This window comes from Patiria miniata, unplaced genomic scaffold (assembly GCF_015706575.1).
Source record: "Patiria miniata isolate m_02_andy unplaced genomic scaffold, ASM1570657v1 HiC_scaffold_22, whole genome shotgun sequence".
Taxonomy (NCBI): domain Eukaryota; kingdom Metazoa; phylum Echinodermata; class Asteroidea; order Valvatida; family Asterinidae; genus Patiria; species Patiria miniata.
The window spans coordinates 16635106-16661213 of record NW_024037061.1 but is presented as its reverse complement, the minus strand read 5'-3'; the positions used below and the strand labels follow the sequence as shown (position 1 = coordinate 16661213).

General features: G+C 39.9%; 4 protein-coding genes across 6 annotated transcripts in view; all 4 read left to right on the top strand.

Annotated features, from left to right (window-relative positions):
- Positions 1 to 1306: 1306 nt before the first annotated feature.
- Positions 1307 to 18910, top strand: LOC119730747 (zinc finger protein 93-like). Of its 3 annotated transcripts, none has more exons than XM_038203771.1 (4): positions 1307 to 1535; positions 4068 to 4143; positions 6667 to 7042; positions 7211 to 8125. In XM_038203771.1, exons 3-4 carry the CDS (start codon positions 6872 to 6874, stop codon positions 8000 to 8002), a joined length of 963 nt encoding a protein of 320 aa, XP_038059699.1. In that variant the 5' UTR covers positions 1307 to 1535; positions 4068 to 4143; positions 6667 to 6871; the 3' UTR covers positions 8003 to 8125. The 3 variants fall into 3 exon arrangements, with proteins under 3 accessions (XP_038059699.1, XP_038059697.1, XP_038059698.1); XM_038203769.1 differs by adding an exon at positions 18877 to 18910 and having other exon boundaries at positions 1308 to 1535; positions 6667 to 8033; XM_038203770.1 differs by adding an exon at positions 18284 to 18328 and having other exon boundaries at positions 1308 to 1535; positions 6667 to 8031.
- Positions 8095 to 14731, top strand: LOC119730127 (zinc finger protein 300-like). Its single transcript, XM_038202900.1, has 2 exons — positions 8095 to 8622; positions 13563 to 14731. Exons 1-2 carry the CDS (start codon positions 8119 to 8121, stop codon positions 13959 to 13961), a joined length of 903 nt encoding a protein of 300 aa, XP_038058828.1. The 5' UTR covers positions 8095 to 8118; the 3' UTR covers positions 13962 to 14731.
- Positions 18135 to 25249, top strand: LOC119730126 (oocyte zinc finger protein XlCOF6-like). Its single transcript, XM_038202899.1, has 2 exons — positions 18135 to 18906; positions 25233 to 25249. The coding sequence occupies exons 1-2, from the start codon at positions 18135 to 18137 to the stop codon at positions 25247 to 25249; spliced, it is 789 nt and encodes a 262-aa protein (XP_038058827.1).
- Positions 23943 to 26108, top strand: part of LOC119730748 (gastrula zinc finger protein XlCGF7.1-like) — a 16234-nt gene continuing 14068 nt past the window's right edge. Inside the window, exons 1-2 of the mRNA XM_038203772.1 lie at positions 23943 to 24473; positions 25233 to 26097. Of these exons, the coding sequence (XP_038059700.1) occupies positions 25581 to 26097 (517 nt within the window). The 5' untranslated portion in view covers positions 23943 to 24473; positions 25233 to 25580. The remainder of the gene's footprint in view (positions 24474 to 25232; positions 26098 to 26108) is intronic.

Below are 26108 nucleotides of genomic sequence, written 5' to 3'. Positions count from 1 at the left end.
CCCATGCAGCTCTTAAACAAGTAGATATAGTCGTGTTCCTATTTCGAGGCTTACCTAACTTTCCTCGTGTAGTGTTGCCAAACCTCTTTGTTGACAAACCTCAAATTCATGCAGTAAAATAATGGTACTTTTACCTTATAAATGCTTGCTATTTAACCTCCGTGAACAATTTCGGTTTCATAAAATTTAAGCCGAAATTAAAAAACGGTGGCGTCCGGAAATTAGGCACAAATTGGCGGAGTGTTCCCTAATTAACGTGGCGCACTTAAATAAATCTCGGAAAATTCCAAATTAACATTTAAGAATTTCTGTTAACTTGATCAATTCTGATAAATCATTATTATTTCTACTTACATACCCAGCCAGATGTTTGTCAGAAAATTATGTTCTTATTTTTCGGGGCATTTTCAAAGGTTTCACTTTGCACTTGAAAATAAAATCGGAAAATCACGCCAAAATAAATTTTTCCTTTAACTTTGTAGCGGGTAAATAAGCTCGCAATTTATGAATGGGAGTGTTTAGAACTTGTTTTTAGAACTTGTGTTTAGAACTTGATGTACAATTACGTACAGAACTCTTGACATGTATGGGTGGTCTACCCTACTATAATTCTAAGGCTGGGGTCCGTCCCCAGGAATCAACCCCCAGGGTCACTGCACTGGAGTGGAGTCTGTCTCCCCAGGGTGACCGTAATGTCATGGCAAAATTCTGCTAAATACACTTTAAAAATCTGTCAGATTTATCAAAAATTTGCCAAATCCCATGAATTACTCGAAATACACCATAAACACTTAAAATCACATGCAGATGTGATAATATTGCCTTAATTAAGGTTCAAATAACATTATAAACAATCTATAGTCATATAAAGGTGTTATGGAATTGCGTCAATTTTAGTCGAATCTCACGACGAAATCTCATACCCAGGAAACCTCAGCACATAGACAAGGCAACCTGTCCTATTTTGTAAGGGTTTGTTTGAAAATATTGAAGTTTTTTTTTTTTAACAAATCTACCTTTTTTTCAAATTTGTTTGTTTTTTTGTTTTTTATCAAATAAATTTTTGCAGAATTCTGCCAAAAATCTGCCAAGAAAATCCATTCTGTCAAATTTTCTGTCAAACTCGTTTTTTTACGAAAAAATCTGTCAAAGTTAGCCGAAAATCAGCTAAAACGGTCACTATGCTAGCTCTCTCATTACTCTAGTCTGGTTCCCAGACCAAATGATACAATTTAAGACGTGAGCGTCGGGAATGGAACCAGACTATCATTACTCATCGTTTGCCGTCGATGAGGGCGCAGCGTACACGTACGAGCCGGTGTCATATGAAAATCGGACTCGTATGGAAATCGGACTCTTTTAAATTGGATAAACCCTCTCACGTGACAGGTCCCTCTACAATTATCCATGAATGAGCATGCGCAATACCACCAATGAGTCCGTATTTCATAAAACCTAAATTCATGCTACACCGGCAAATGAGAGCTCGAAGAGATGGTCCTGTGCGAAACTCTGTGGTCCTGAACGAAATTCTGGTAAATTTCACTTTTTTGTTTGACATTTGAAAGATTCAACCTATATTTTCAGAGTCAGACCCCCTAAAGCTACGAACGCGGTCTTTTTCTACGCATTAACCTTCAATTTGTATCCTCGAGTCACCATAATTGGCGCAGGTAACGCTTGCAACGCGCGCTTTGTACAACGCAAATTGAATGCGAGTGCGTCGAAATAGATCCTGGTCGTTTGGGTGGACTGACGATATGTGACAACGCGCGTATGGGCCCCATATTAAATTTAAAGCAGTGGTACTGGTAGACTGGGACCTTAAAGGGAATATACATCATTTGCTTTTGCTGTAATTTTCAGAAATGGATGGAATTGGGGGGGTTGAAAATATATAGCAAATAGTTACACTGACTTTTTTGAGGTTTTGGGTTCGAAAATGCTATATTATATTATTAAAAACCAAGAAAAAACAATTATTTTCCTGTAGTCTGGTTCACTGACTCCATATAAGAAGAAACAGAGCAGTTTACATACATTGGAGAATTGTAAGGTCAGGGAACCAGTCTAGCTGGCTTGTACCCTAGCCCTGGTGGACTCCCTTTCCTCCCTACGTTAAGGCCACCGCACACTACACGATCCGACTACGACCCGACTGATTCGTAAGCAGTCGTCAAGTACGCGCTGTGACGTCGTACGGTGTGCGGTGTACTACGACCCGACTGCGATTCAAGTTGGCAGTCGGGGCGTTGTCGGATCGTAGTCGGATCGTAGTCAGGATCGTGTAGTGTGCGGTGGCCTTAAGTCGTATTGCAATGAAGACTTCGTCCAACCTGGGCTAGCTTGTACCCGTTCATAGGTGTGTAATCGATTGCAAACAAGTGCGATGGTCAATTGGGGCCAGTATTTGAAAAAAAGCCAGTTTTTTTCCAACGCTGGTCGGCCGACCAGCGTTGGAAATTGATACAAAAATACCACTTTTCGTGAAAATGACAGTATACCAGGTGCCATGATTTTACAGGATGCTTTACACTGTCATTCACTAACCGTCCAGCAAGGTATTTCTAAGTGATTTGGTAGTTTTATTTTTTGATGTTTGCAAATGTTGTATCTTCCCTTTAAGTGCTCAAAATGATGCAAAAAAAGATCAGGCCAACTTGACTCACTCTCTAACCAGCAAATTTCTCCAAAACTGTTACTGGGAGTCTGGGTATAAAGAATAGTTCCTCAGTATTTCAGCAACCAAGTTTGAAAACTCAATTCCATTTTTATAGGAGGGTTTTCCTCAATATTTGGCAGTAGCTTGCACAAGAGAGGGAAGTCGGCAAGATTACCATAAGCGAAGTTCACTAATTTTCCTCTGTATTGCCTAACAAGCCCCCAGATAGCAATTTCATGTCATAAAAGTCAATTTGAGCAGTGAAAAAATACAAGCATTTTCTTAGAAAACACTTAGAATTTTTCAGTCCACTCTCATAGGGTTTGTACACAGAGTGTTGAGTGAACTTTGTATATGGAAATCTTTCCACTTGGTCAACTGATTTCAAAATGAGGCTAAAGACTAGACTTCTACATGTCCATCCATGGTCCAACTGGTTGACATTAGTCTGGTGCCTGACTAAGGAGAAATGTGCAGAAATAGCACGAATAGTGACATAGTACCCGATCCCCGACATCCTAGATATTTTTTTTTTGGCACAGTCAGCTGACAGTTGATTAATGCAGTACTGAAGAGTTGTTGGACTGATGTACCAGTCTGTTTTCTTGTATTGCATGTTTTCAATACCTTAAGTTTTGGGACTCTCATACACAGTATTGAGAGTCCCAAATTTTCGGACTAAGGCAGTGGTAGCTGGAGTTACCCAGCCCTAAATTTTATCATTGGCATGACTGGGTTGTCATTCAGGGCTGGAGGAAGCTTTTCACGTGAACCAGCAGCGTTGGCAGGTCCCAAAAAAAATTCGAAAAATGTGCAATTCTGTCCCTGTTACACACTAATTTCAACTGGAACTCAGCCAAACCTTGCCTGGCCCTGGAATAACCATTAGTTACACAGGTCCTCGAATTAAAAAACGATCCACGATGAAGATTCAGCCTACAATTGCAGTGAAAAAAAGGAGGCATAACCGACAACCATGCGGTCATGGCGAGGCCCACAATTACATTTGTGCACAAATATAAACTTTGTGTACAATGAATGGCAGTCGATTACCATGCACAGTGCGCGCGCTTGCCATTCGTTCTTGCCGGCTGGCTGCTGGCGCATGACGTCACGCGGAAGCTCAACACCCGACAACTGTTTCATGCACAATAACTGGCTAACTTGCTGTTCCAGTACCGCAGGTGTGATGCGAGTGGTAACCTCATATCAGTGCATGATATAATGCATACATTATTGCCGAAAATCGAGAATTGATTCTTGATTTTTCAAAAAATCCCTCCCCGGGCCAAACCTAGATTATTACTAGCATCAAAAATTCATACGAACTGCCATTAACTACCATTAAGCTGTACTTTCAATTGCTAATTTTCTTTCTATTGTATTTTCATTTTGTCCAAAACAGTGAATCTTATCGATGACAGCTGAAATTTATTTTGGACGTTGCACTATTGGAAGGAGATTCATTGTACATGTAGTAGGTATGTATGCACATTCTGAACATGTATGAAGGCGTAAAATTTTGTCCTGTGAAATGTACCATTGGTCCTACGTCCCATTGGTCCTAAGTCACATTCGTCTTGAGTCACATTCGTTTGAAGTCTCATTGGTCTGACAAAACATAATACAATGTACTGTGTAGTTCCAGTGTTTCAGGTTGAGTGACCCTAACCCTAAACAAAACTCTAATTCTACGGGGCGTCGGACCAGTGGGATTTCGGACCAATGGGACGTCGGACCAATGGAACGTATACAGGATGAGTAAAAAAAAAAAACCAAATGCCAGTACCATTGTTTTACTGAAGTTCTGCATGTATCACTTTCAAAATCTAGGATATGAAAGCCCAATTCATATGCTTTCTTTCAGTACAAGAATCAGTCAAATCACCTGTGTACTTTTCAACACAACCACCGTTTTAAAGTTCTGTCCACGGATCACAAAAGAAGTGTGTGTTCTTTCAGCAAAATGAAAACAGTTCACACACATCCTTATGTGATTTGTTTTCGTTTTGCTGAAAGAACACTGAGATTTTTTGTAATCCTTGGACAGAACCTCAAACCGGCGTTTGTGTTCAAAACTTGAAAAAGTACATGAGTGATTTGAATGATTCAGGTACTAAAAGAAATCTTATGAATTGGGCTTTCATATCCTAGATTTTGAAAGTGCTACATGCAGAACTTCACTAAAACAATGGTCCCGACATTTGGGTTTCGTTTATTTTTCACTCACCCTGTACAGCAATGGGCTGTCGGACCAATGGGCTGTCGGACCAATGGGACGTCGGACCAATGGAACTTCAGACCAATGGGACGTCGGACATTTATAGAGACGTCCCTAAAATGATTACCACATACGCAAAATTGTTTTATCGATCCATTACCCCAAGCACTGACCGTGCAGTAAAATATCTGCAGTCTTGTATGTCTATCTTCTTTGAAAGACCCAGAATTATAGCCCGTGGAACATTTTATTTCATTATTGGATGTTGTGGTCACTGGATGCCAAGTTTTCAGCAAATGATTCTCATCTGCAATGCATGTACAGGTATAGCAATAACGAATGTCACGTGATGTGAGTTCCACCAATGGATTGACAAGCATCTGTATGTCCATAAGATAACTTTAACTAATGCTATAGTTATGGGGCATTTTTTAACAAAGCGAGCCATGCAAGAGTGAAAAAATAGCAAGAATAAACACAAGGCGGTTCTCGAATCGCGCATCTCACCTGCGTTTGCGTAAAAGAGTCACCTTTGACTTTGGTATGGGACCTTTGACATCATTATCATTTGAAGGTTCCCATGTTGCATCTATGACCCAAGTTTGGTTCCATTTGGACATGGAATTGGAAGCCAACTGAGAGCATTGAAATCTATGTGTGTAGTTAAAACTCAGCGTACACAACAAAAATATGTGACATGAAAACTTGTGTCATCAGCAAATTGCTATATCAGCCGTGCGAAGCATGCTGGTATACTGTGATCGTCCGATTTCTTTCTTTCTTTCTTTCTTTGGGCAAACGGTCACGTGACCAACATAAAAATGGCCATAACTCCGAAACTATACTTGGCTGATTTCAAACAAACTTGGCCAAATTAAACCTTGACACATGCCCTTCCTAGCCATGTTTTTAAAATCCCGGCCAGCCACTGGTCATCCAATGGTCAGTAGAGGTCATTTAATGAATATTTACAAAATGCTGCTTCTCCCACAGTCTTGACCAAAGTAATGTAAAACTTGGTCAGTTGTATCTTTGGACTGAGCCTCACAAAAGTTGTTCACAGATTTTGGCCAGTGGTCACATATTGGTCAGTAGGGGTCATTTTTAAAAATAATAAAAAGCTGTTTTACATTTTAAATCTTTGCAACCCTTTTCAGTGTATTTTTTTATCTCTAATTCTCAAATGTTATATTCCTGACTTATTTGGTTGTCGAATTATTTCAAGTTTTTCATTTTTCAAACTGACGGAAAAACAATATAACTACATATGAATTCTGGGAAGGTTCCAAACCACCACACACAATACTGTGGATGTTGTGTAGCATGCCAAAACCATACCGTCCATGTGCACACGGTCAACTACACGTGTACGTTGACAGGCAGTTGCACGCACAGTGCCACACTCTGCATAGACTTTGCACACAACCTGCGTAAAGATAGTTGCGAATTCAGCCAGATTCTCCACTGCGGATAAAAAAGTACGGAGGCCAATAAAAAACACTATTGCTGTGATTAAATTTTGATTGTTTTTGTGGATCAATCTACGGGAATTAACTACTGTGTCATGTATTGTCTTGGCAGCTATTTTATGTAATCTTTCGGTTGGCTTTACGTCAAATTTTCATAGTTGTTTCTCTTACATTCTTTTGCCGATCTCGGCCACATGTAGATATGGTCACCTTGTGGTCAGTGCGAGTCAGTATTCAGACAAACCGATAAAACTGCAATCAGGAAGCACATTAGCTCTAGTTTTTTTGTTTGTGTTTTCCCACTCTGTCTTCAGGTCTAATTACTGAAGTCCTGTCTGCAATCTGAACATTTTGAATCTATGAAGGAGGGGGACTACAGCAGGATAACATCCAGCCCATGTGATGATGCTTTCATAGCCTGCAGCATTCTGTGAAGACGGATGGTTGCAGAATTTGCTACAATTCTACAAGATTAATGCTAAAGTCTTGTCTGACTAAAGAAATATATGTATACCAAACATGGTGAATTCCAGGAAGAAACCGTTTATTTGTGAGACCTGTGGTAAAGCCTTTACACACCAAGGTTATTTACGCGTACATGAAAAGGTGCACACTGGCGAGAAACCATTTGTTTGTGAGACCTTTGGTAAAGACTTTACCAGGAAAGATCTTCTGAGCAAGCATGACAAGGTGCACACTGGTGAAAAACTGTTTGTTTGTGAGACCTGTGGTAAAGCCTTTACTAGGAAAAGTATCCTGAACAATCATTACAGGGTGCACACTGGTGAAAAACCATTTGTTTGTGAAACCTGTGGTAAAGCTTTTACAAGTCGTGGTTATCTACGCAAACATGACAAGGTGCACACTGGTGAAAAACTGTTTGTTTGTGAGACCTGTGGTAAAGCCTTTTCTAGGAAAGAGATTCTGTGCAGTCATTACAGGGTGCACACTGGTGAGAAACCATTTGTTTGTGAAACCTGTGGTAAAGCATTTTCTGAGAAATGCAGTCTACGCAGACATGACAGGGTTCACACTGGTGTGAAACCCTTTGTTTGTGAGACCTGCGGTGAAGCATTTACACAGAAAGGCAATTTACGCAAGCATGCAAGGGTGCACACTGGCGAGACATCATTCGTTTATGAGTTCTGTGATGAAGTCTTTACACTGAAATTTAGTGAATGCAAACACGACAGGGTGCACACTGTTGAGAAACCATTTGTTTGTGAAACCTGTGGTAAAGCTTTTACTAGTCATGGTTACCTACGCCAACATGACAGGGTGCACACTGGCGAGAAACCATTTGTATGTGAGACCTGTGGAAAAGCTTTTACTAGTCATGATTATCTACGCCAACATGACAGGGTGCACACTGGCGAGAAACCATTTGTTTGTGAGACCTGTGGTAAAGCATTTGCACAGAAAGGCAGTTTACGCCAACATGACAGGGTGCACACTGGTGAGAAACCATTTGTTTGTGAAACTTGTGGTAAAGCTTTTACATGTCATAGTTATCTACGCATACATGACAGGGTGCACACTGGTGAGAAACCATTTGTTTGTAAGACCTGTGGTAAAGCATTTATTGGGAAAGGCAGTCTACGCAGACATGACAGGGTGCACAGTGGTAGTGAGAAACCATTTGTTTGTTAGACCTGTGGTGAAGCATTTACACTGAAATGTAGTCTTCATTAAAAGGATGAGCTCTTGAGGGAAACCATTTCCTAGTGAAACCTATGTGATAGCTTTTACATCCTTGTATGTAAAACATGATGCATTCCAGTAAGAAACCCTTTTGTTGTGAGACCTTTGGTAAAACCTTTACAGTGCGAAGTCATCTACCAAAACTTAACAGGAGACACACTGCTGAGAAACTCTTTGTTTGCGAGAAATGCGGTGAAGCCTTTGCATTCAAAGGTGAACTATGCATCCATGTCAGGGTACATACTGGTGAGAAACCATTTGTTTGTGAGACCTGTGGTAAAGCATTCCCAACGAAAAGTGATTTATGCACACATGTAAGTGTTCACACTGGTGCGAAACCATTTGTTTGTAAGACCTGTGGTAAAGCCTTTAAACAAAAATGCAATTTATGCAAACATGACAGGGTGCACACTGGTGAAAAACCATTTGTTTGTGAGAAATGTGGTGAAGCCTTTACTTACAAAAAAGTCTACGCACACGTGACAGGGTGCATACAGGTGAAAAACCATTTGATTAGTTATACAAAATTAACACAAAAATGCAATAAGATACGATCCCCATTTAAATTATGAACTTGTAATTATATGATTCATGTTACCAAATAAAAACTTGTACATTGATTTGAAATTCAAAAAATGCATGAACTACTTGAAAATTCCATTAAATCAATTAAGTATATGTGCATTAACATTAACTCCTTGCATATTTGATTATTGCGTGAACTCCCCGAATTAAAAGATTACGAAATTAAACTTCTAGACGCTACTGCTTTAAGCATATTCAGATGGAAATCATACGAAATGGAGATGTGCAAATGTAACCTGGAAAAATGAAATGCGCATAGGGGCCACTCGCAAAAGGGTCATTCTATAAATTTGGGGTCCACTTTTTTTCCCGTCCCTGTTACATCTGACATCTATGACTGTATAATTCTGATGCACTCCTTAATGCAGTCATCCTCCAAGAGTGATTATGAATAGCAAACTACCTACCCAACAAATGAACAATCATTTGAAGTCACTTTTAATGATGCTTGAATGGCAAATTACAAAGTACCAAGGTAACAGGGACAGGAAAAATGTCACACTTTGGACCCCAAATTTATAGAATGACCCAAAAACTAAAGACTCATGCATGACTCAGAAAACCTAAACACGGTATCATTTAAAAGCATAGAGATTACGCTTTCAGATGATACCAGTTTTACCATACTTATTCTTTGAAGTTGGGTTTCTTTTTTTTAAACACCCTGTATATTGGCCCGCTCCCATCCATCCTCTCAGATCTCTCTTCCATCCAAGAAGTGGATTAGTGGGACTCTATCTACTGCTGGGTGCACACCTGTAAATAGGCCTAAATCCATCCGCCGAGCTCATGAATAAAAGTTATACCCTCAAAATATTCTATATTAGAGAGTTCTGAGCGCCGTAAAATTGGGAAATTGAAGAGATATGGTAATGAACCTCTGGCCCGGACTTGGGGCTTCCAATTCTGAGCATTTTGTATGCTATTGGGCTCGAAGGTGGCGCTATTTTGCCATGTTGTGGAGGGATCGTTTTTCAAGTTGGCTACTTTTCCGCTTTGGGGAAAACAGGGGTCGTCTTCTTTGGGTGACTGAGAATATCTCGAAAAGTCAATGGCAGAGTTGTAACGAGTCACTGATTTTTGTGACTCGAGTCGAGTCGAGTCATTTTAAAGAAGTGACTCGAGTCGATTCGAGTCATTAGGTCAACAAGGTCGAGTCGAGTCGAGTCGAGTCACAGAGTGTGGTCGAGTCGAGTCGAGTCGAGTCAAGTATTTTGCTCGAGTCAATTCGAGTCACAAATATTTGAACACTAAATTACAATAAAAAGCAACAAACACAAGAGAGAAAGAATACAAGGCACCAGTCTATTACGGAAATCCAAAGACATAAAGTATGCTGTATGGTACCCAACCAACAGTTTCCATTGCTAGCTCACGTCACAGATAAGAAGATGTGAAACTTCGGTCTTATAACCGGTTTGGCTTCGGGTCTAGATTTTGTTGTTCGCTGATCGCTGACAACGTTAAAACCTAATTGCATTATACAAAACTGTTTCTGATTATTTAAAGGTGGGCCCGTCCGTATCCATTTTTTGTGTGAAATCGGGACATGAATTTAGCCAGCGTTCCACCAAGAACTTCAAAATCGCCCGAAACCAATGATGAAACCACGGATTGAGAAATGCGTTTTAAGTCTGGTTCCGGGTTTAGCATTACATGCTATAGAACCACAAGGTGGGAGTCCGCGACACGGTGTATGTTTGTTGTTTCATTATGGAGGAAGGAAACAGACTGCCGCTGTATATAAACGTACATTATTCGCGAACATTAACGTGACGTGAACAAAAACTGGCAACGCGAACGGCGCAGCGTAAGTCATTGCAGATATTTTTCGCAAGTAAGTTTTGCTTTTATTTTGGGACTCGAGTCTTATTAGCCTTCCTCGAGTCGAGTCGAGTCATTCTGATGAGGGACTCGAGTCGAGTCGAGTCATTTGCTCGCAGTGACTCGAGTCGAGTCGAGTCATTTACCCGTCGGGACTCGAGTCGAGTCGAGTCGCCAAAAAATGTGACTCGAGTCGGACTCGAGTCGAGTCATTGACTCGAGTCATTACAACTCTGGTCAATGGTCAACCCACCAAAAAATGAAAAGAAAACGAAAGATGACATGTTGATCTTCATTTTTCTGTGCAGCTTGAATACCTGTGAGAGTTCTGAGTATTTTTAAAAGAATTTTGAAGTATGGGCATTTAGCACTAGTGTCTATGGGAATTTATTTGCACGGTTGCATCCTGCTGAGTTCTTTGGCACAGATAGAGAAGTGCTGATGGTTGATTCGCGGGTAGGGCACCATCAGCAACTCTTGGCTACCTGGTTTATCAGCTTTCTCTGCGGCTTTAAATTTGAGGACGGAGGTGGTCGCGCTGGGATCCGACAGCAGTAACCATGGGTGTGGGTGTCATGCAGCCTGAGATAAGGCGCAGGGCACCACTGATCACAGCATCAATCCTTTTGGTGTAGCAGCTGTGATACCAGGCAGCTACATGTATGTATACAAATAGTGAGTGGCTCAGGGTGAATGGGTGGAATATTATCGCAAGGTAAAATCTGCATGGACCTTTCTATTTCACGAGGCGAAACCGAGTGAACTGGAAAAGTCCAGATTTTACCGAGCGATAATATTCCTCCCATTTCACGATTAAAAGAAACTCAATATTTGTTTTATAGAACTGACGTATAGATCCTTGTCATTTGTTATATTTGAACTTTTATTTCAGTACAGAATTGGTGGAATTTCTCTCTTTTAAACTGGCACCCCTTTACGAAATATTTGAATCCATCTCTGTAGCACTGGCTCTTTGGAACAAAAGGCCTACACTCTACTTGCAATGCTCAATGCGTACACCAGCATGTGTTTGCACACAAATACCGTGCCATGTAACAAGAACAATCCTTACTGTTGAATAATAAATTCCCATTCCCCATGGCTGAATGGGAGTTTTTGAGCCCCGGCTAGCAGTAACGAATGTCACGTGATGTGAGTTCCACCAATCGATTGACAAGCATCTGTATGTTCATAAGATAACTTGAACTAATGCTACATACAGTTTAGGCCCAAAATAAAGTTTCCGGTTTCTGGTATGGAGCTTGCCCAAAAAAATGGTGCGGCGACGCGGCTTTTTTTTTTTTACATGTACCTGTTTTTTTTGCTTCAAATGTATGCCGATAACTGCAAATGGTGCCCGACTAAACTTAGTGCAAATTTATGGGAGTCCAGAGAGGCCACATAAAGCTTAATTCTCGATCATAACCCCATCTAAAAACACGTTAAAATTGTGCAGCAGCAGGATTCCAGTCAAACCAGTGAGTTTGGCGGTTTTGAGACATCATCTTTTATTGAAAAAAAAAACTTGTTCATTTTGCCGACGCGCATGGCTACGGTGACGCGCGCGCAAACCAGGAACCGGAGACTTTTTTTTGGGGGGGGGGGGGGCCTAAGGGGCATTGTTTTAACAAAGCGAGCCATGCAAGAGTGAAAATATAGCAAGAATAAACACAAGTCGGTTCTCGAATCGCGCATCTCACCTGCATTTGCGTAAAAGAGTCACCTTTGACTTTGGTATGTGACCTTTGACATCATGATCATTTGAAGGTTCCCATGTTGCATCTATGACCCAAGTTTGGTTCCATTTGGACATGGAATTGGAAGCCAACTGAATGCATTGAAATCTATGTGTGTAGTTAAAACTCAGCGTACACAACAAAAATATGTGACATGAAAACTTGTGTCATCAGCAACTTGTTTTTTGTTTGTGTTTTCCCACACTTTCTTCAGGTCTAATTACGGGAGTCCTGTCTGGAATCTGAACATTTTGAATCTATGAAGGAGGGGGACTACAGCAGGGTAACATCCAGCCCATGTGATGATGCATTCATAGCCTGCAGCATTCTGTAAAGACGGATGGTTGCAGAATTTGCTGCAAATTCTACAAGATAAATGCTTCAGACAAAAGCAAATGGACAAAATTATTCAAAGCATTTGGTGGTTTTTACCGTGACAAAACATTTCCCACAAGTTCTGAGTTGAATTGTCACCAGATGGTGCACATTAGCTGGTGGGAAACAGTTTGCTTGCGAGACCTGTGGCAAGGCCTTTTTTCTGACTAAAGAAATATATGTACATGTATACCAAACATGGTGAATTCCAGGAAGAAGCGGTTTGTTTGTGAGGCCTGTGGTAAAGCCTTTACACAGAAAGGTAAAATACGCGTACATGAAAAGGTGCACACTGGCGAGAAACCATTTGTTTGTGAGATCTGTGGTAAAGGCTTTACTAGGAAAGGTGTTCTGCGCAATCATACCAAGGTGCACAGGGGTGAGAAACCGTTTGTTTGTGAGACCTGATGTGGTAAAGCCTTTACTAGCAAAGGTATTCTGCGCAATCATTACAAGGTGCACACTGGTGAGAAATCATTTGTTTGTGAGACCTGTGGTAAAGCCTTTATCCAGAAAGTTGATTTACACATACATGAAAGGGTGCACACTGGCGAGGCCCATTTGTTTGTGAGACCCGTGGTAAACATTTACTGAGAAATGCAGTCTACGCAGACATGACAGGGTTCACACCGGTGTGAAACCCTTTGTTAGTGAGACCTGCGGTGAAGCATTTACACAGAAAGGCAATTTACGCAAACGTGACAGGGTGCACACTGGCGAGAAACATTTTCAAATTAGGTTTTGCCCTTCATTATATTTTAAGAGAAATATTTTGTTAAGAGAAACATTTTGTTTGTGAGACCTGCGGTAAAGCCTTTACACACAAAGGTACTTTTCGCAGGCATGAAAGAGTGCACACTGGTGAAAAAACCATTTGTTTGTGAAACCTGTGGTAAATCTTTTACAAGTCATGGTTATCTACGCATACATGACAGGGTGCATACTGGTGAGAAACCATTTGTTTACGAGACCTGTGGTAAAACTTAATGAGAAATGCAGTCTACGCGTGCATGACAAGGTGCACACTGGTGAGAAACCATTTTGTTTGTGAGACCTGTGGTGAAGCATTTACACAGAAAGGCCATTTACGCCAACATGACAGGGTGCACACTGGTGAGAAACCATTTATTTGTGAAACCTGTGGTAAAGCTTTTACATGTCATAGTTATCTACGCATACATGACAGGGTGCACACTGGTGAGAAACCATTTGTTTGTGAGACCTGTGGTAAAGCTTTTACAGAGAAGGGTAGTTTACGCATACATGACAGGGTTCACAGGGGTGAGAAACCATTTGTTTGTGAGAAATGTGGTAAAGCCTTTATTTACAAACAAAGTCTATGCACACATGACAGGGTGCACACAGGTGCAAAACCATTTGATCAATAATACGAAATTAACACAATAATGTAATAAGATATGATCCCCATTTAAATTAAAGAAAACCTCAAAAAGTGTTTATTGATAAAATACGATTGATATTAAAAAGCCAGTATACTTTTGTTATAATCTCGATACATGTTTAGTTATCGAGTTGGCACTGAGGAATAAAGTTTGATGCGTCATCATTCCATAAAAAGATCATATAATCATCAATTCCAGATTGACAACGACAATATACACAATATACAACGTGTGTATATATATATATTCAATTATGAACTTGTAAATATATGATTCATGTTACCTAATAAGAACTTGTACATTGATTTGATATTCAAAAAAATGCATGAACTCCTTGAATTCCATTTAAAGATTACCCCCTCGAGTTGCATTAAAAGATTTGTAAAAACTGAACTCCTTGAATTACGTAATACGTTGTGGATGGCTTCTGACGCTACTGCTTTAAACATTTTCAGATGGAAATTACAAAGTGTAGTTGTGCGGACTTTGTGTTTTACGTGCATGATCCAATAAGCACGCAGTTGCACACTATTATCTTGGTAATGGAATCATTTGGAACTTCTTGAAAAGTGCCGTCTACTATGTGCAGAGTCTGTTACTGCGTGTGTGGTCCACCCTGGGAAAAAAATGCAACAAAAACAACAATACATGTAGAATTTTACTTTTGTTTTATGATTTCTTTGGAATTCTTTTGTAAAGTTCTTGATTTGATTAATTCAGTATTTGATATTTCAATATCTTAATTGTTTTATATATATTTTTTTGAATTTCAAAAAGTCTCAATCAAACTAATTTGACTCATTCAATTGCTAGTCAAGGTCACATTTTGAACGTTTACAAAAGTTTGAATAATTCTGAACAAAAATTTATTTCATGTGATATATGTTTGTATATTTTCTACACATAACATGTAAAATTTGTGTACTATAAAATAATACCCTGTAGATGTACTTTTATCTAATCACAAATTGTGAGAAATGCCATTTTTTTGCATTAAGATTGGATTTGCAAGTCAAATAATTGCCGTGCATACTTGCTCAAAGTGAAGATAGGACCGCAACTTAATATTTTTGATTGAATAATGGCATCATTTGGAAGAAAACAATAATTGAACTGTCGGATTAAGAGAATGTGCCTATGGCACACGCAGTTTTTATGAGCGTTAATTATAGCAATAGAATTCAGTTTGCAAGACCCCCGTTGGTGAATAACGTTTTTTCTTTTTTTGTTTTGTTTTGTTTTGTTTTTGGTGGTTTTTCGGGGGGGGGGATCCACTGAGCTAAAACTTGAAAAAGCTGGTGTGCACCCTTCTTTTGGGGCATTTTTGTTGCTAACGGAAAAGGAATGCACGAAAGCGTGGCCTTTTAATTCCTGGAAGCAGGGATTAAAGTACAATAGTTGTACATGCATGTATACAGTAATTTTTTAATGTGAAATGTGTATTTGTGTTCCTTTTTGTGATAAAGTGCAGTTCTGTCCTTCGTTCAATATTGGGGCGTATTAAAAGACAGAGAGGTTATAATTACTGTGCAATATTGGGGCTTGAACTTTATCCGAGACTCTCTGTACATGTGCCATGCATGCACACTACGAATCTTTGTTACCCATTTTATCCCTTGCAATAAGTCGTATCGCCTTCGGGGCCGGCCGGGGGGGGGGGGGCCTTCCATCACTCGTATAGTCATATAGCCCCATAATGTGGCCAATTTACAGGACTAGCTCCGTAAATAAAGGCGACACTTGGAACATGTAGAACTTTGTCAAGTTTTCATTTTCACATTTTGGACCTTATTTGTAGTTTATTCCCCCCCCCCCCCCCCCCTCTTTAAAGGGATAGAAAATTATCCCCCCCCCCCCTCTCCTTCTGACGCTTTGGGATTTAGATAGGCTTTTATACTATGTGTACATGCATGTACATGCTGTACGTATCGTATTCCCGGCGCCGCGCCGTACGTTGATGACGTGACATGGCAGCCCTTTGCTGACCTTGTTTACAGTGTTAGTGTACTACTAAACGGCGCTATATAGTTCTATCATTGACAGTGTCTCCATCTCCATTGTTTAAGTCAGCAAAATATCCTGCCGGATGCATCAGCGCTAACTTGCGCACTGCGTGTGGAAACTTCTGGTGGATATTACTGATATGTCCCTTGAATTCAGCTAGTGTTGCGCTGTTCACAGCAGCCGAGGAGAGTGAGTTCCAGTGTTTAACAGTTGATACGAAGAATGAATCTTTGAAGGCCCTAGCTTTGTGACTGACTTGAATGAATTTCCCCTGACAGACACACTATGACTCAGGAACTGGCACTAAATAGTCGGTAGGTGGGTGTTTTCTGTAGCGCAACTGAACCCTACACAACTAGTATCCTGCCATGTTTATGAAGCTAAAATACGTACACCACTGAATAATTTGCGAACCACTAGCCCACTGTGTACTGCTGTACGTATCGTATTTTGTGACCCCGGCGCCGCGCCGTACGTCGATGACGTGACATGGCAGCCCTTTCTGCTGACCTTGTTTACAGTGTTAGTGTACTACTAAACGGCGCTATATAGTTCTATCATTGACAGTGTCAATTTCTTTTCCCCTGACAGACACACTATGACTCAGGAACTGGCACTAAATAGACTGTGTGGGGATTCATTAATCAAACTAAACTCTTCTCGCTCGTATTCCCGCCCTGCAAACCATGAGCCGGGGTTCGGGAATGGCTGGCCGATCTTATGCTTAATCTTCGGATTTTTTTCTTCTGTTCATTTTGTCCAAACAAACAGGGAATATCATTGTGATGAGATCATGAGACTGGGAGCTGAGATCATGAGACTGGGAGCTGAAATCTATTTTCAACGTTGTGCTAATGGACGAAGCTTCATTGTACATGTAGGTACACAGAAAACACAAAGGGAGTAATTTGACTCATTATCGTAAAAAATGAGTCATTTTGTCCGTGGATTGACACACTTTGGCTCTCAGTGTCTCACCACACGGACAAAATGACTCATTTTTTACGATATTCAGTCCAATTACTCACTTTGTGTTTTCTGTGTATGTATGCGCATGTAAGCACCGTCGATACCAGTTTTTAATAAGCAATATCTCGGAAATCCAATATTGAGATTATTCGATATATCTATTATCCCATGTAAAAGTTAAAGACCATTACTATTATTAGAGATGAATCTTCAATTAAAAAAAAAAAGTTAGGCCTAAGTCCTAATTTTTGATGGCTTTCTCTGGAGCATATTGATCAACTTTTTAAAATAAATCTCAGCACTGAGATGTTTGTCTGGAAATGCCATTTTTTAACACAGTTTTACGTTGGGGGAGACCGGGAATTACAGAGAATGCAGAGCACAAAGCGAGGCCACTTGAGGCACAAGTTGCCACCGGGTTTTATTTCATTATTCCATAAACGATAAACACAAAGTAAAGGCAGAACCGTGAGATTTAGTTTGACAATCTGTAGCATTTTCAATACTTTTGATTTGATTCCTCAGAATAGAAAATTTCAGTATTTCAATAGGATTAAAAAATTACTATCGTTGATATCGATATCAAATTAATAATAAAAGTTGAGTAATATTATATGCATAGAGCTATCGACAGTGCTTATGCACATGTTGTTTTCAGAACATACATGAAGGCGAAAAGTTTTGTCCAGTTTGAAATAATTACAATAAGTCAAAATTGTTTATCCGTAACCCATGCCAGTGGCGTAAATCTGTGTTGGCGAGTGGGGGATGAGGGATGACCAAAATGATAAATCCAAAACTTCTTCTGTGTTTGTGCTTTCCCCACACCCTTTTCAGGTGACGAGTGCAATTAATGGAGTCCTGTCTGGAATGTGACTAGATTTGGATCAGTGAAGGAGGGAGACTTCAGCGGGGTGACATCCAGGCCATTGTGATGATGCTTTCATAGTCTGCAGCATTCTGTGAAAGCGGATGGTTGCAGAATTTGCTACAAAATACAAGATAAACCGCATCAGAGATATGGATAAAAGCATTCCAGGCATTTGGTTGTTTTTCCTATGACAAAACATTTCCATCAAGTTCTGAGTTGGAATGGTCACCAGATGGTGCATATTAGCTGGTGGATAACAGTTTGCTTGCGAGACCTGAGGCAAAGTCTTTTCTGACTAAAGAAATGTGCCAAACATGGTGAATTCCAGCAAGAAACCGTTTGTTTGTGAGGCCTGTGGTAAAGCCTTTACACAGAAAGGTACTTTACGCGTACATGAAAAGGTGCACACTGGTGAAAAAACATTTGTTTGTGAGACCTCTGGTAAAGTATTTACAACGAAGGTTAGTCTACGCAAACATGACAGGGTGCACACAGGTGAGAAACCATTTAGTTGTAAGACCTGCGGTAAAGCTTTTACAAGTCATAGTCATCTACGCGAACATGAGAGGGTTCATACAGGTGAGAAACCATTTGTTTGTGAGACCTGTGGTAAAGCTTTTCCATATCATAGTTATCTACGCATACATGACAGGGTTCACACTGGTGAGAAACCATTTAGTTGTAAGACCTGCGGTAAAGCTTTTACAAGTCATAGTCATCTACGCGTACATGAGAGGGTGCACACAGGCGAGAAACCATTTGTTTGTGAGACCTGTGGTAAAGCCTTTACAGAGAAGGCTAGTCTACGCCATCATGACAGGGTGCACACTGGTGAGAAACCATTTATTTGTGAAACCTGTGGTAAAGCTTTTACAAAGCATAGTCAACTACGCCTACATGACATGAGGGTGCACACACGCGAGAAACCATTTGTTTGTGAGACCTGTGGTAAAGCCTTTACAGAGAAGTCTAGTCTACGCATACATGAGAGGGTGCACACTGGTGAGAAACCATTCGTTTGTGAGACCTGTGGTAAAGCATTTACTGGCAAAAGAAGTCTACGCAAACATGACAGGGTGCACACTGGTGAGAAACCATTTATTTGTGAAACCTGTGGTAAAGCTTTTAAAAATCATTGTCTTGTACACAGACATAACAGGATGCACACAGGCGAGAAACCTTTTGTTTGTGAGACCTGTGGTAAAGCCTTTACAAGGAATGCTAGTCTACGCAAACATGACAGAGTGCACACTGGTGAGAAACCATTTATTTGTGAAACCTGTGGTAAAGCTTTTACATGTCATAGTTATCTACGCATACATTACAGGGTGCACACTGGTGAGAAACCATTTGTTTGTGAGACCTGTGGTAAGGCCTTTACAAGGAAAGTTAGTCTACGCAAACATGACAGAGTGCACACTGGTGAGAAACCATTTATTTGTGAAACCTGTGGTAAAGCTTTTACATGTCATAGTTATCTACGCATACATTACAGATTGCACACTGGTGAGAAACCATTTAGTTGTAAGACCTGTGGTAAAGCCTTTACGCAGAAAAGTGGTGTACGCCAACATGACAGGATGCACACTGGCGAAAAACCATTTGTTTGTAAGATCTGTGGTAAAACCTATACACGGTCAAGTAGTCTTATCTTACATGGCAGGATGCACACTGGTGAAAACCATTTGTTTGTAAAACCTGTGGTAAAGCCTTTGCAAAGCGATGTAATCTAACCAAACATGTTCGGTTGTTTAAAAGTGGGCATGTATCTATTTAATTTATATTCATAAATACCTAAGACAGTTTACCCATTCCTATTGGCCGAGAGCCCGTCACGTGGCCGGTCTTAAACGGATGATAAAGACATGACTAGCTGGTCTTAAACACTTTTCCAGTGTCACATGAAATTTGGACTTTACAAATCCAGTGCCTCTTAACGTTCATAATACTCACGTATGCATGCGCAATACTACCAGTGAGTCAGTATTTTATAGTCCTAAATTCAAAACGCAACGCCCCAGGTGTATTCTGCGCGACCGCGCGCGTCAATCTCCTTATAAGGTAAGGAATTGTAGAGGGAAATTCCATATTATAGTCAGTGGGGTGTATGATACAACATGAAGTAAAATTGTGAGCAAAAAAGTTAGCAATGTCCAGTTTTTGATTTGTTTTGATTTTTTTTTTTACCGAAAAGGTATTTATGAATGGGAATAAATGTGTGTTCGGTCGGTATTAAACACTCTCTCTGTTTAAGACCGGTTTGAGTCTGGATGGGTGATAATTACCCTCGGCTTTGCCTCGGGTAATTATCGCCCACCCAGACTCACACCGGTCTTAAACAGACTGTTGTAATACCTCCTAAACACACATTTATTGCCTTATTAAAAGGAGACTAATGGGGCCAAGCCCGCTGGAACAAATGTTTGCCAGGGGGTGCTGGGATTTCTAAAGGACGGACAAAATTAATGCGAACGCGGAGCGCAACGGCGTGGCTTAACCCTAAAAGGGCCGCGTTATTTTGACCATCTCTCAGCCCGGGGGGGGGGGGGGTGGATTCCGTAAGTCCCCGTAAGATCTTGATTGAAACCGGTTGTCCCGGTTGAAAAGATAATCTCGATCAAAATCGTTAGCAAAATCGCTACATCAGAGTTCAGCGTTTAGAGGAGCATTGGCGGTCTGGCCGTACTACAGAGCTTGCGATAGTACTGTACGGTCAGATGCAGTCAGGCTAATCATAAACGTACCCAAGAAATGTCGTGACTATATGTCAAAGGGTTTTCGAATCATGGCGAATTAATTATTCATATTTACGAATGATAATTGTACTTTGTGTACAAAGTCATGACGTACATGGGAAAATTCAGTTTTTACGGCGCGCGGCAACCCGTGGTCCGATTTTTATGTTTTTCGCATCAAAAGATGCGCAAGGCTCGAAAGGTCATAACAGCTCGGATTGCGAAAAATGTTTGTTTTTTTCAAAGCTATCGCGGAAATAGGAAAGGGGCGGATTCCGCCCCGGCCCTTTTAGGGTTAAAGGGCTCCTAAAGTTTTGGAATATGGATGATCTGTGGTGCAATCTAAGGTTATTCCTGGCCACTTTCATACGACTTTATTAGCAAAAGTTTCTTGAGATTTTCAAGACAATTTATTTCATTATTTTGTTTAGAATATACTCTTGCTCTTATAACGTTTCTACTGTACTGAAAAGTCGGAAACGGTGTATTTTTATCTCAATTTTTTGTTTCATTTAATTCTGGAAAAAAAATTGTATCATTATGCATGACATCGTATGCAAATATTATTGTTGCAGGGCTGCTTTCTTACAATTAGTAAATTCCTTCGTGTATGTTTTGTTTTATTTTCCGAGCTCTTTAATAATGCACTGTGATGAATAGGCCTATAGGTAGTCGGGCAGCCATAGGGGTGTGGGTCATGTTTTGGTGGATATATAATGCTTTTGTGTATAACCAAGAAGGTCATACTATTCAAGAATTTGCATGATGACATCTTCAGTAAGGGTTGAGCAATTTTCGATATCGATTATTTATTGAGTGATCGGGCACAATTTTAAAGTGACTTAAAATTATGTTGCACCGTTGCAAATATGTTTCTGAACGTTTTGCGTTTATTTTGGGGACTTAAGTCGTTTCAGCCTTCGCTCAAGTTGAGTCGAGTCAACTCTTGTGATGAAGGACTCGAGTTGAGTCCAGTCGTTTGCTCAAGTGACTTGGGTCGAGTGTCATTTACCCTCAGTAGGGACTGAGTCAAGTCGAGTCACCAAAAAGATTGACTGAAGTCGTATTTGAGTGTAGCCTTTAGTCAAGTCCCACGCGCCTACCCGGACACGTGACGCACCCCGGATGCTGACACGTTAGATGATTGGTTTATATTGCTTGATTTATATTACGTGAATAAATGAATAAGTGATTAGTTCCGCGAGATAGTAAAGGCCCTCGTACTAGTCTTTTTACGTGTCCGGATGGTCCGGTATGGGCGCGGGGGACTTGACTAGAGGCTAATTTGAGTGGAGTCATTGACTCTAGATAGTCATCGCAACTCTGGCCAGATGCTGTGAGGCATTTCCATGCACAAGCTCGTATCGTTAGTACCGAAACATATACAATGTATGTTTTGTCTCCTGAGGTTTTGAAAATTAAGGACACGTGGAAATCATTTATTTATTGCTCATTTCAGCTGGACAAAGACCTTCTTAATTGTGAAGGTTTTTTGTTTTTGCTCCAAAAGTGCATCTTCCAGAGACAGTGCATGGGAAGTTAGTGCCCCCACAGTGGTTACTTAGAGGAATGAGTTGGAGACTACCGGCAGAGACTCTTGAACACGTTAGATAGATAGGTAGACTGGTTTATTAAAAAAATCATCGTACGTGGCGGCACATTCAGATGGCAATACAATGTTAAACCATTAGAAACAGAAGAAAAATCACTTAATACGAAATTAACACAAAAATGCAATAAGATACGATCCCCGTTTAAATTAAGAAACAAATTTTAAAAAGTGTTAATGTTTAAAAAACGATTGATATTAAAAAGTCAGTTTATTTTGTAATAATCATTACAGTCATCGAAATTGCACTGAGGAATAAAGAATAATTCGTCAACATCCCATAAAAGATCATATCAACATCTCGAGATTCACATATATTCAATTATGAACTTGTAATTATATGATTCATGTTATCAAATAAGAACTTTAACTTGTACGTTGATTTGATATTTTAAAAATACATGAGCATCTTGAATTACATTAAATCAAATAAGTACCTCCTTGCATGTTTGATTAACGCATGAACTCCTTCCATATTTGATTAATAAATGAACTCCCTGCATATTTGATTAATGCATGAACTCACCCAATTACATCGAAAAATTACCTCCTTGAATTGCATTAAAAGATTTGTAAAAAATGAACTCCTTGAATTACGTAAATGTAATACGTTGTGGATGGCTTCTGACGCTGCTGCTTTAAAACATTTCAGATGGAAATTACAAAGTGTAGTTGTGCGGACTTTGTGTTTTACGTGCATGATCCAATAAGCACGCAGTGGCACACTATTATCTTGGTAATGGAATCATTTGGAACTTCTTGAAAAGTGCTGTTTACTAATTGTGTGCAGAGTCTGTTATTAAGTGTGTGGTCCACCCCGGGGAAAAAATGCAACAAAAACAACAATAGAATTTCAATTTTGTTTTATGATTTCTTTGGAAATCTCTTTTGGAAAAGTTCTTGATTTGATTAATTCAATATTTGATATTTCAATATCTTAATTGTTTTTATTTATATATATTTTTTTAAAACTAAAGAATTTCAAAAAGAATGAATCAAACTAATTTGACTCATTTAATTGCTAGTCAAGGTCACATTTTGAACGTTTACAAAAGTTTGAATAATTCTGAACAAAAATCTATTTCAAGTGATGATGTTTGTATGTTTTGTAAACAACCTGTAATTAAATTTGTGTACTAAAAAATAACACCCTTTCAATGTACTTTTTTTTCTAATCACAAATTGTGAGAAATGCCATTTTTTGGCATTGAGATTGGATTTGCAAGTCAATATTTTTGATTGAATGATGGTATCATTTGGAAGAAAACAATATTTGAACTGTGGGATTAGGAGAATGTGACTATGGCACAGTTTGTGTGAGCGTTAATTTACAATAGAATCAAGTTTGCAAGACCCCCGTTGGTCAATAATGTTTTCTCTGGGGGTTTTGGTTTTTTTGGGGGGGGGATCCACTGAGCTAAAACTTGAAAGTGGTGTGCACCCTTCTTTTGGGGCAGTTTTGTTGCTAACGGAAAAGGAATTAATGCACGAAAGCTTGTGGCTTTTTGCTTGAAGCAGTGATTAAAGTACAATAGTTGTACATGCATGTACAGTATTTTTCAATGGTGTATTTGTTTTCCTTTTTGTGATAAATAACTTGTATAAGGCCAAGACAAAATACTCGGTCTCTGGTCAGCGTGCGCGTCAATTTTAATCATGCGCGTCAACCTTTTTCTTCTTCTTCAAATTAACACGGAAGCTACAACAGCGCCCTCAAATGGTGCACGACTAATGGGGGGTGGGGGGGGGGGTCTCGTCCAGTAGGTGTTTTCTGTAGCGCTACTGCATTCTACACAACTGTTATCCTGCCATGTACAATGTAACCATTGAATAATCTGCGAACCACTAGCGATAGCCCACTGTGTACTGCTGTACCTATCGTATTTTGTGACCCCGGCGCCGCGCCGTACGTTGATGACGTGGTAAGGCGGCCCTTTCTGACCTTGTTTACAGTGTTAGTGTAGTACATGTACATGTACATGTACATGTATTGCCATCAGCGCTATATAGCTCTGTCATTGACGGTGTCCATTTCTTTTCCCCTGACATGACTCAGGAACTGGCACTAAATAGACTGTGTGGGGATTCGATCATTAATCAAACTAAACTAACTTTTCGCTCGTATCCCCGCCCTGCATATGCAAACCATGAGCCGGGGATCGGGAATGGCTGGCCGATCTTATGCTTCAACTTCGGAGTTTTTTTTCTTCTGTTCATTTTGTCCAAACAAACAGGGAATATCATTGTGATGAGATCATGAGACTCGAAGCTGAAAACTATTTTCAACGTTGTGCTCATTGTACATGTAGGTATGTATGCGCATAAGCACTGTCGATACCAGAATTTTCAATAATCGATATCTCGGAAATCCAATATTTAGATTATTCGATATATCAATTATCCCATACATAAGTTAAAGACCATTACTATTAGAGATGATACTTCAATTAAAAAAAAATGTTAAGTCCCAATTTTCGATGGCTTTTTCTGGAGCATATTGATCAACTTTTTTAAATAAATCTCAGCACAGAGAGTTTGTCTAGAAAGGCCATTTTTTTTTAAAACAGTTTTACGTTGGGGGAGACCGGGAATAACAGAGAATGCAGAGCACAAAGCGAGGCCACTTGGCATATTTAGGCACAAGTTGCCACCGGATTTTATTTCATTATACCGTTAACGATACAAAGTAACAACCGTGAGATTTATTTTGACGATAATCTGTAGCATTTTCAATACTTTTGATTTGATTCCTCAGAATAGAAAATTTCAATATTTCAATAGGATTAAAAAAAATACTATCATTGATATCGATATCAAATTAATAATGAAAGTTGAGTAATGTTATATGCATAGAGTTATCGACGGCCCTTATGCACATGTTGTTTTCAGAACATACATGAAGGCGAAAAGTTTTGCCAAGTTTGAAATAATTACAATAAGTCAAAATTGTTTATCCGTAACCCATGCCAGTGGCGTAAATCTGTGTTGGCGAGTGGGGGATGAGGGATGACCAAAATGATAAATCCAAAACTTCTTCGTTGTTTGTGCTTTCCCCACACCCTTTTCAGGTGACGAGTGCAATTAATGGAGTCCTGTCTGGAATGTGACTAGATTTGAATCAGTGAAGGAGGGAGACTTCAGCGGGGTGACATCCAGCCCATTGTAATGATGCTTTCATAGTCTGCAGCATTCTGTGAAAGCGGATGGTTGCAGAATTTGCTACAAAATACAAGATAAACCGCATCAGAGATATGGATAAAAGCATTCCAGGCATTTGGTTGTTTTTCCTATGACAAAACATTTCCATCAAGTTCTGAGTTGGAATGGTCACCAGATGGTGCATATTAGCTGGTGGGTAACAGTTTGCTTGCGAGACCTGAGGCAAAGTCTTTTCTGACTAAAGAAATGTGCCAAACATGGTGAATTCCAGCAAGAAACCGTTTGTTTGTGAGGCCTGTGGTAAAGCCTTTACACAGAAAGGTACTTTACGCGTACATGAAAAGGTGCACACTGGTGAAAAACCATTTGTTTGTGAGACCTCTGGTAAAGTATTTACAACGAAGGTTAGTCTACGCAAACATGACAGGGTGCACACAGGTGAGAAACCATTTAGTTGTAAGACCTGCGGTAAAGCTTTTACAAGTCATAGTCATCTACGCGAACATGAGAGGGTTCATACAGGTGAGAAACCATTTGTTTGTGAGACCTGTGGTAAAGCTTTTCCATATCATAGTTATCTACGCATACATGACAGGGTGCACACTGGTGAGAAACCATTTAGTTGTAAGACCTGTGGTAAAGCTTTTACAAGTAATAGTCATCTACGCGTACATGAGAGGGTGCACACAGGCGAGAAACCATTTGTTTGTGAGACCTGTGGTAAAGCCTTTACAGAGAAGGCTAGTCTACGCCATCATGACAGGGTGCACACTGGTGAGAAACCA

Coding starts and splice junctions, on each gene's coding strand:
- LOC119730747 (XM_038203769.1), top strand. CDS start 6,872: ATGGTGAATTCCAGGAAGAAACCGTTTATTTGTGAGACCTGTGGTAAA.
- LOC119730127 (XM_038202900.1), top strand. CDS start 8,119: ATGATGCATTCCAGTAAGAAACCCTTTTGTTGTGAGACCTTTGGTAAA. Junction 8,623..13,562: donor TACGATCCCCATTTAAATTA/TGAACTTGTAAT, acceptor TAAAACTTAATG/AGAAATGCAGTCTACGCGTG.
- LOC119730126 (XM_038202899.1), top strand. CDS start 18,135: ATGGTGAATTCCAGCAAGAAACCGTTTGTTTGTGAGGCCTGTGGTAAA.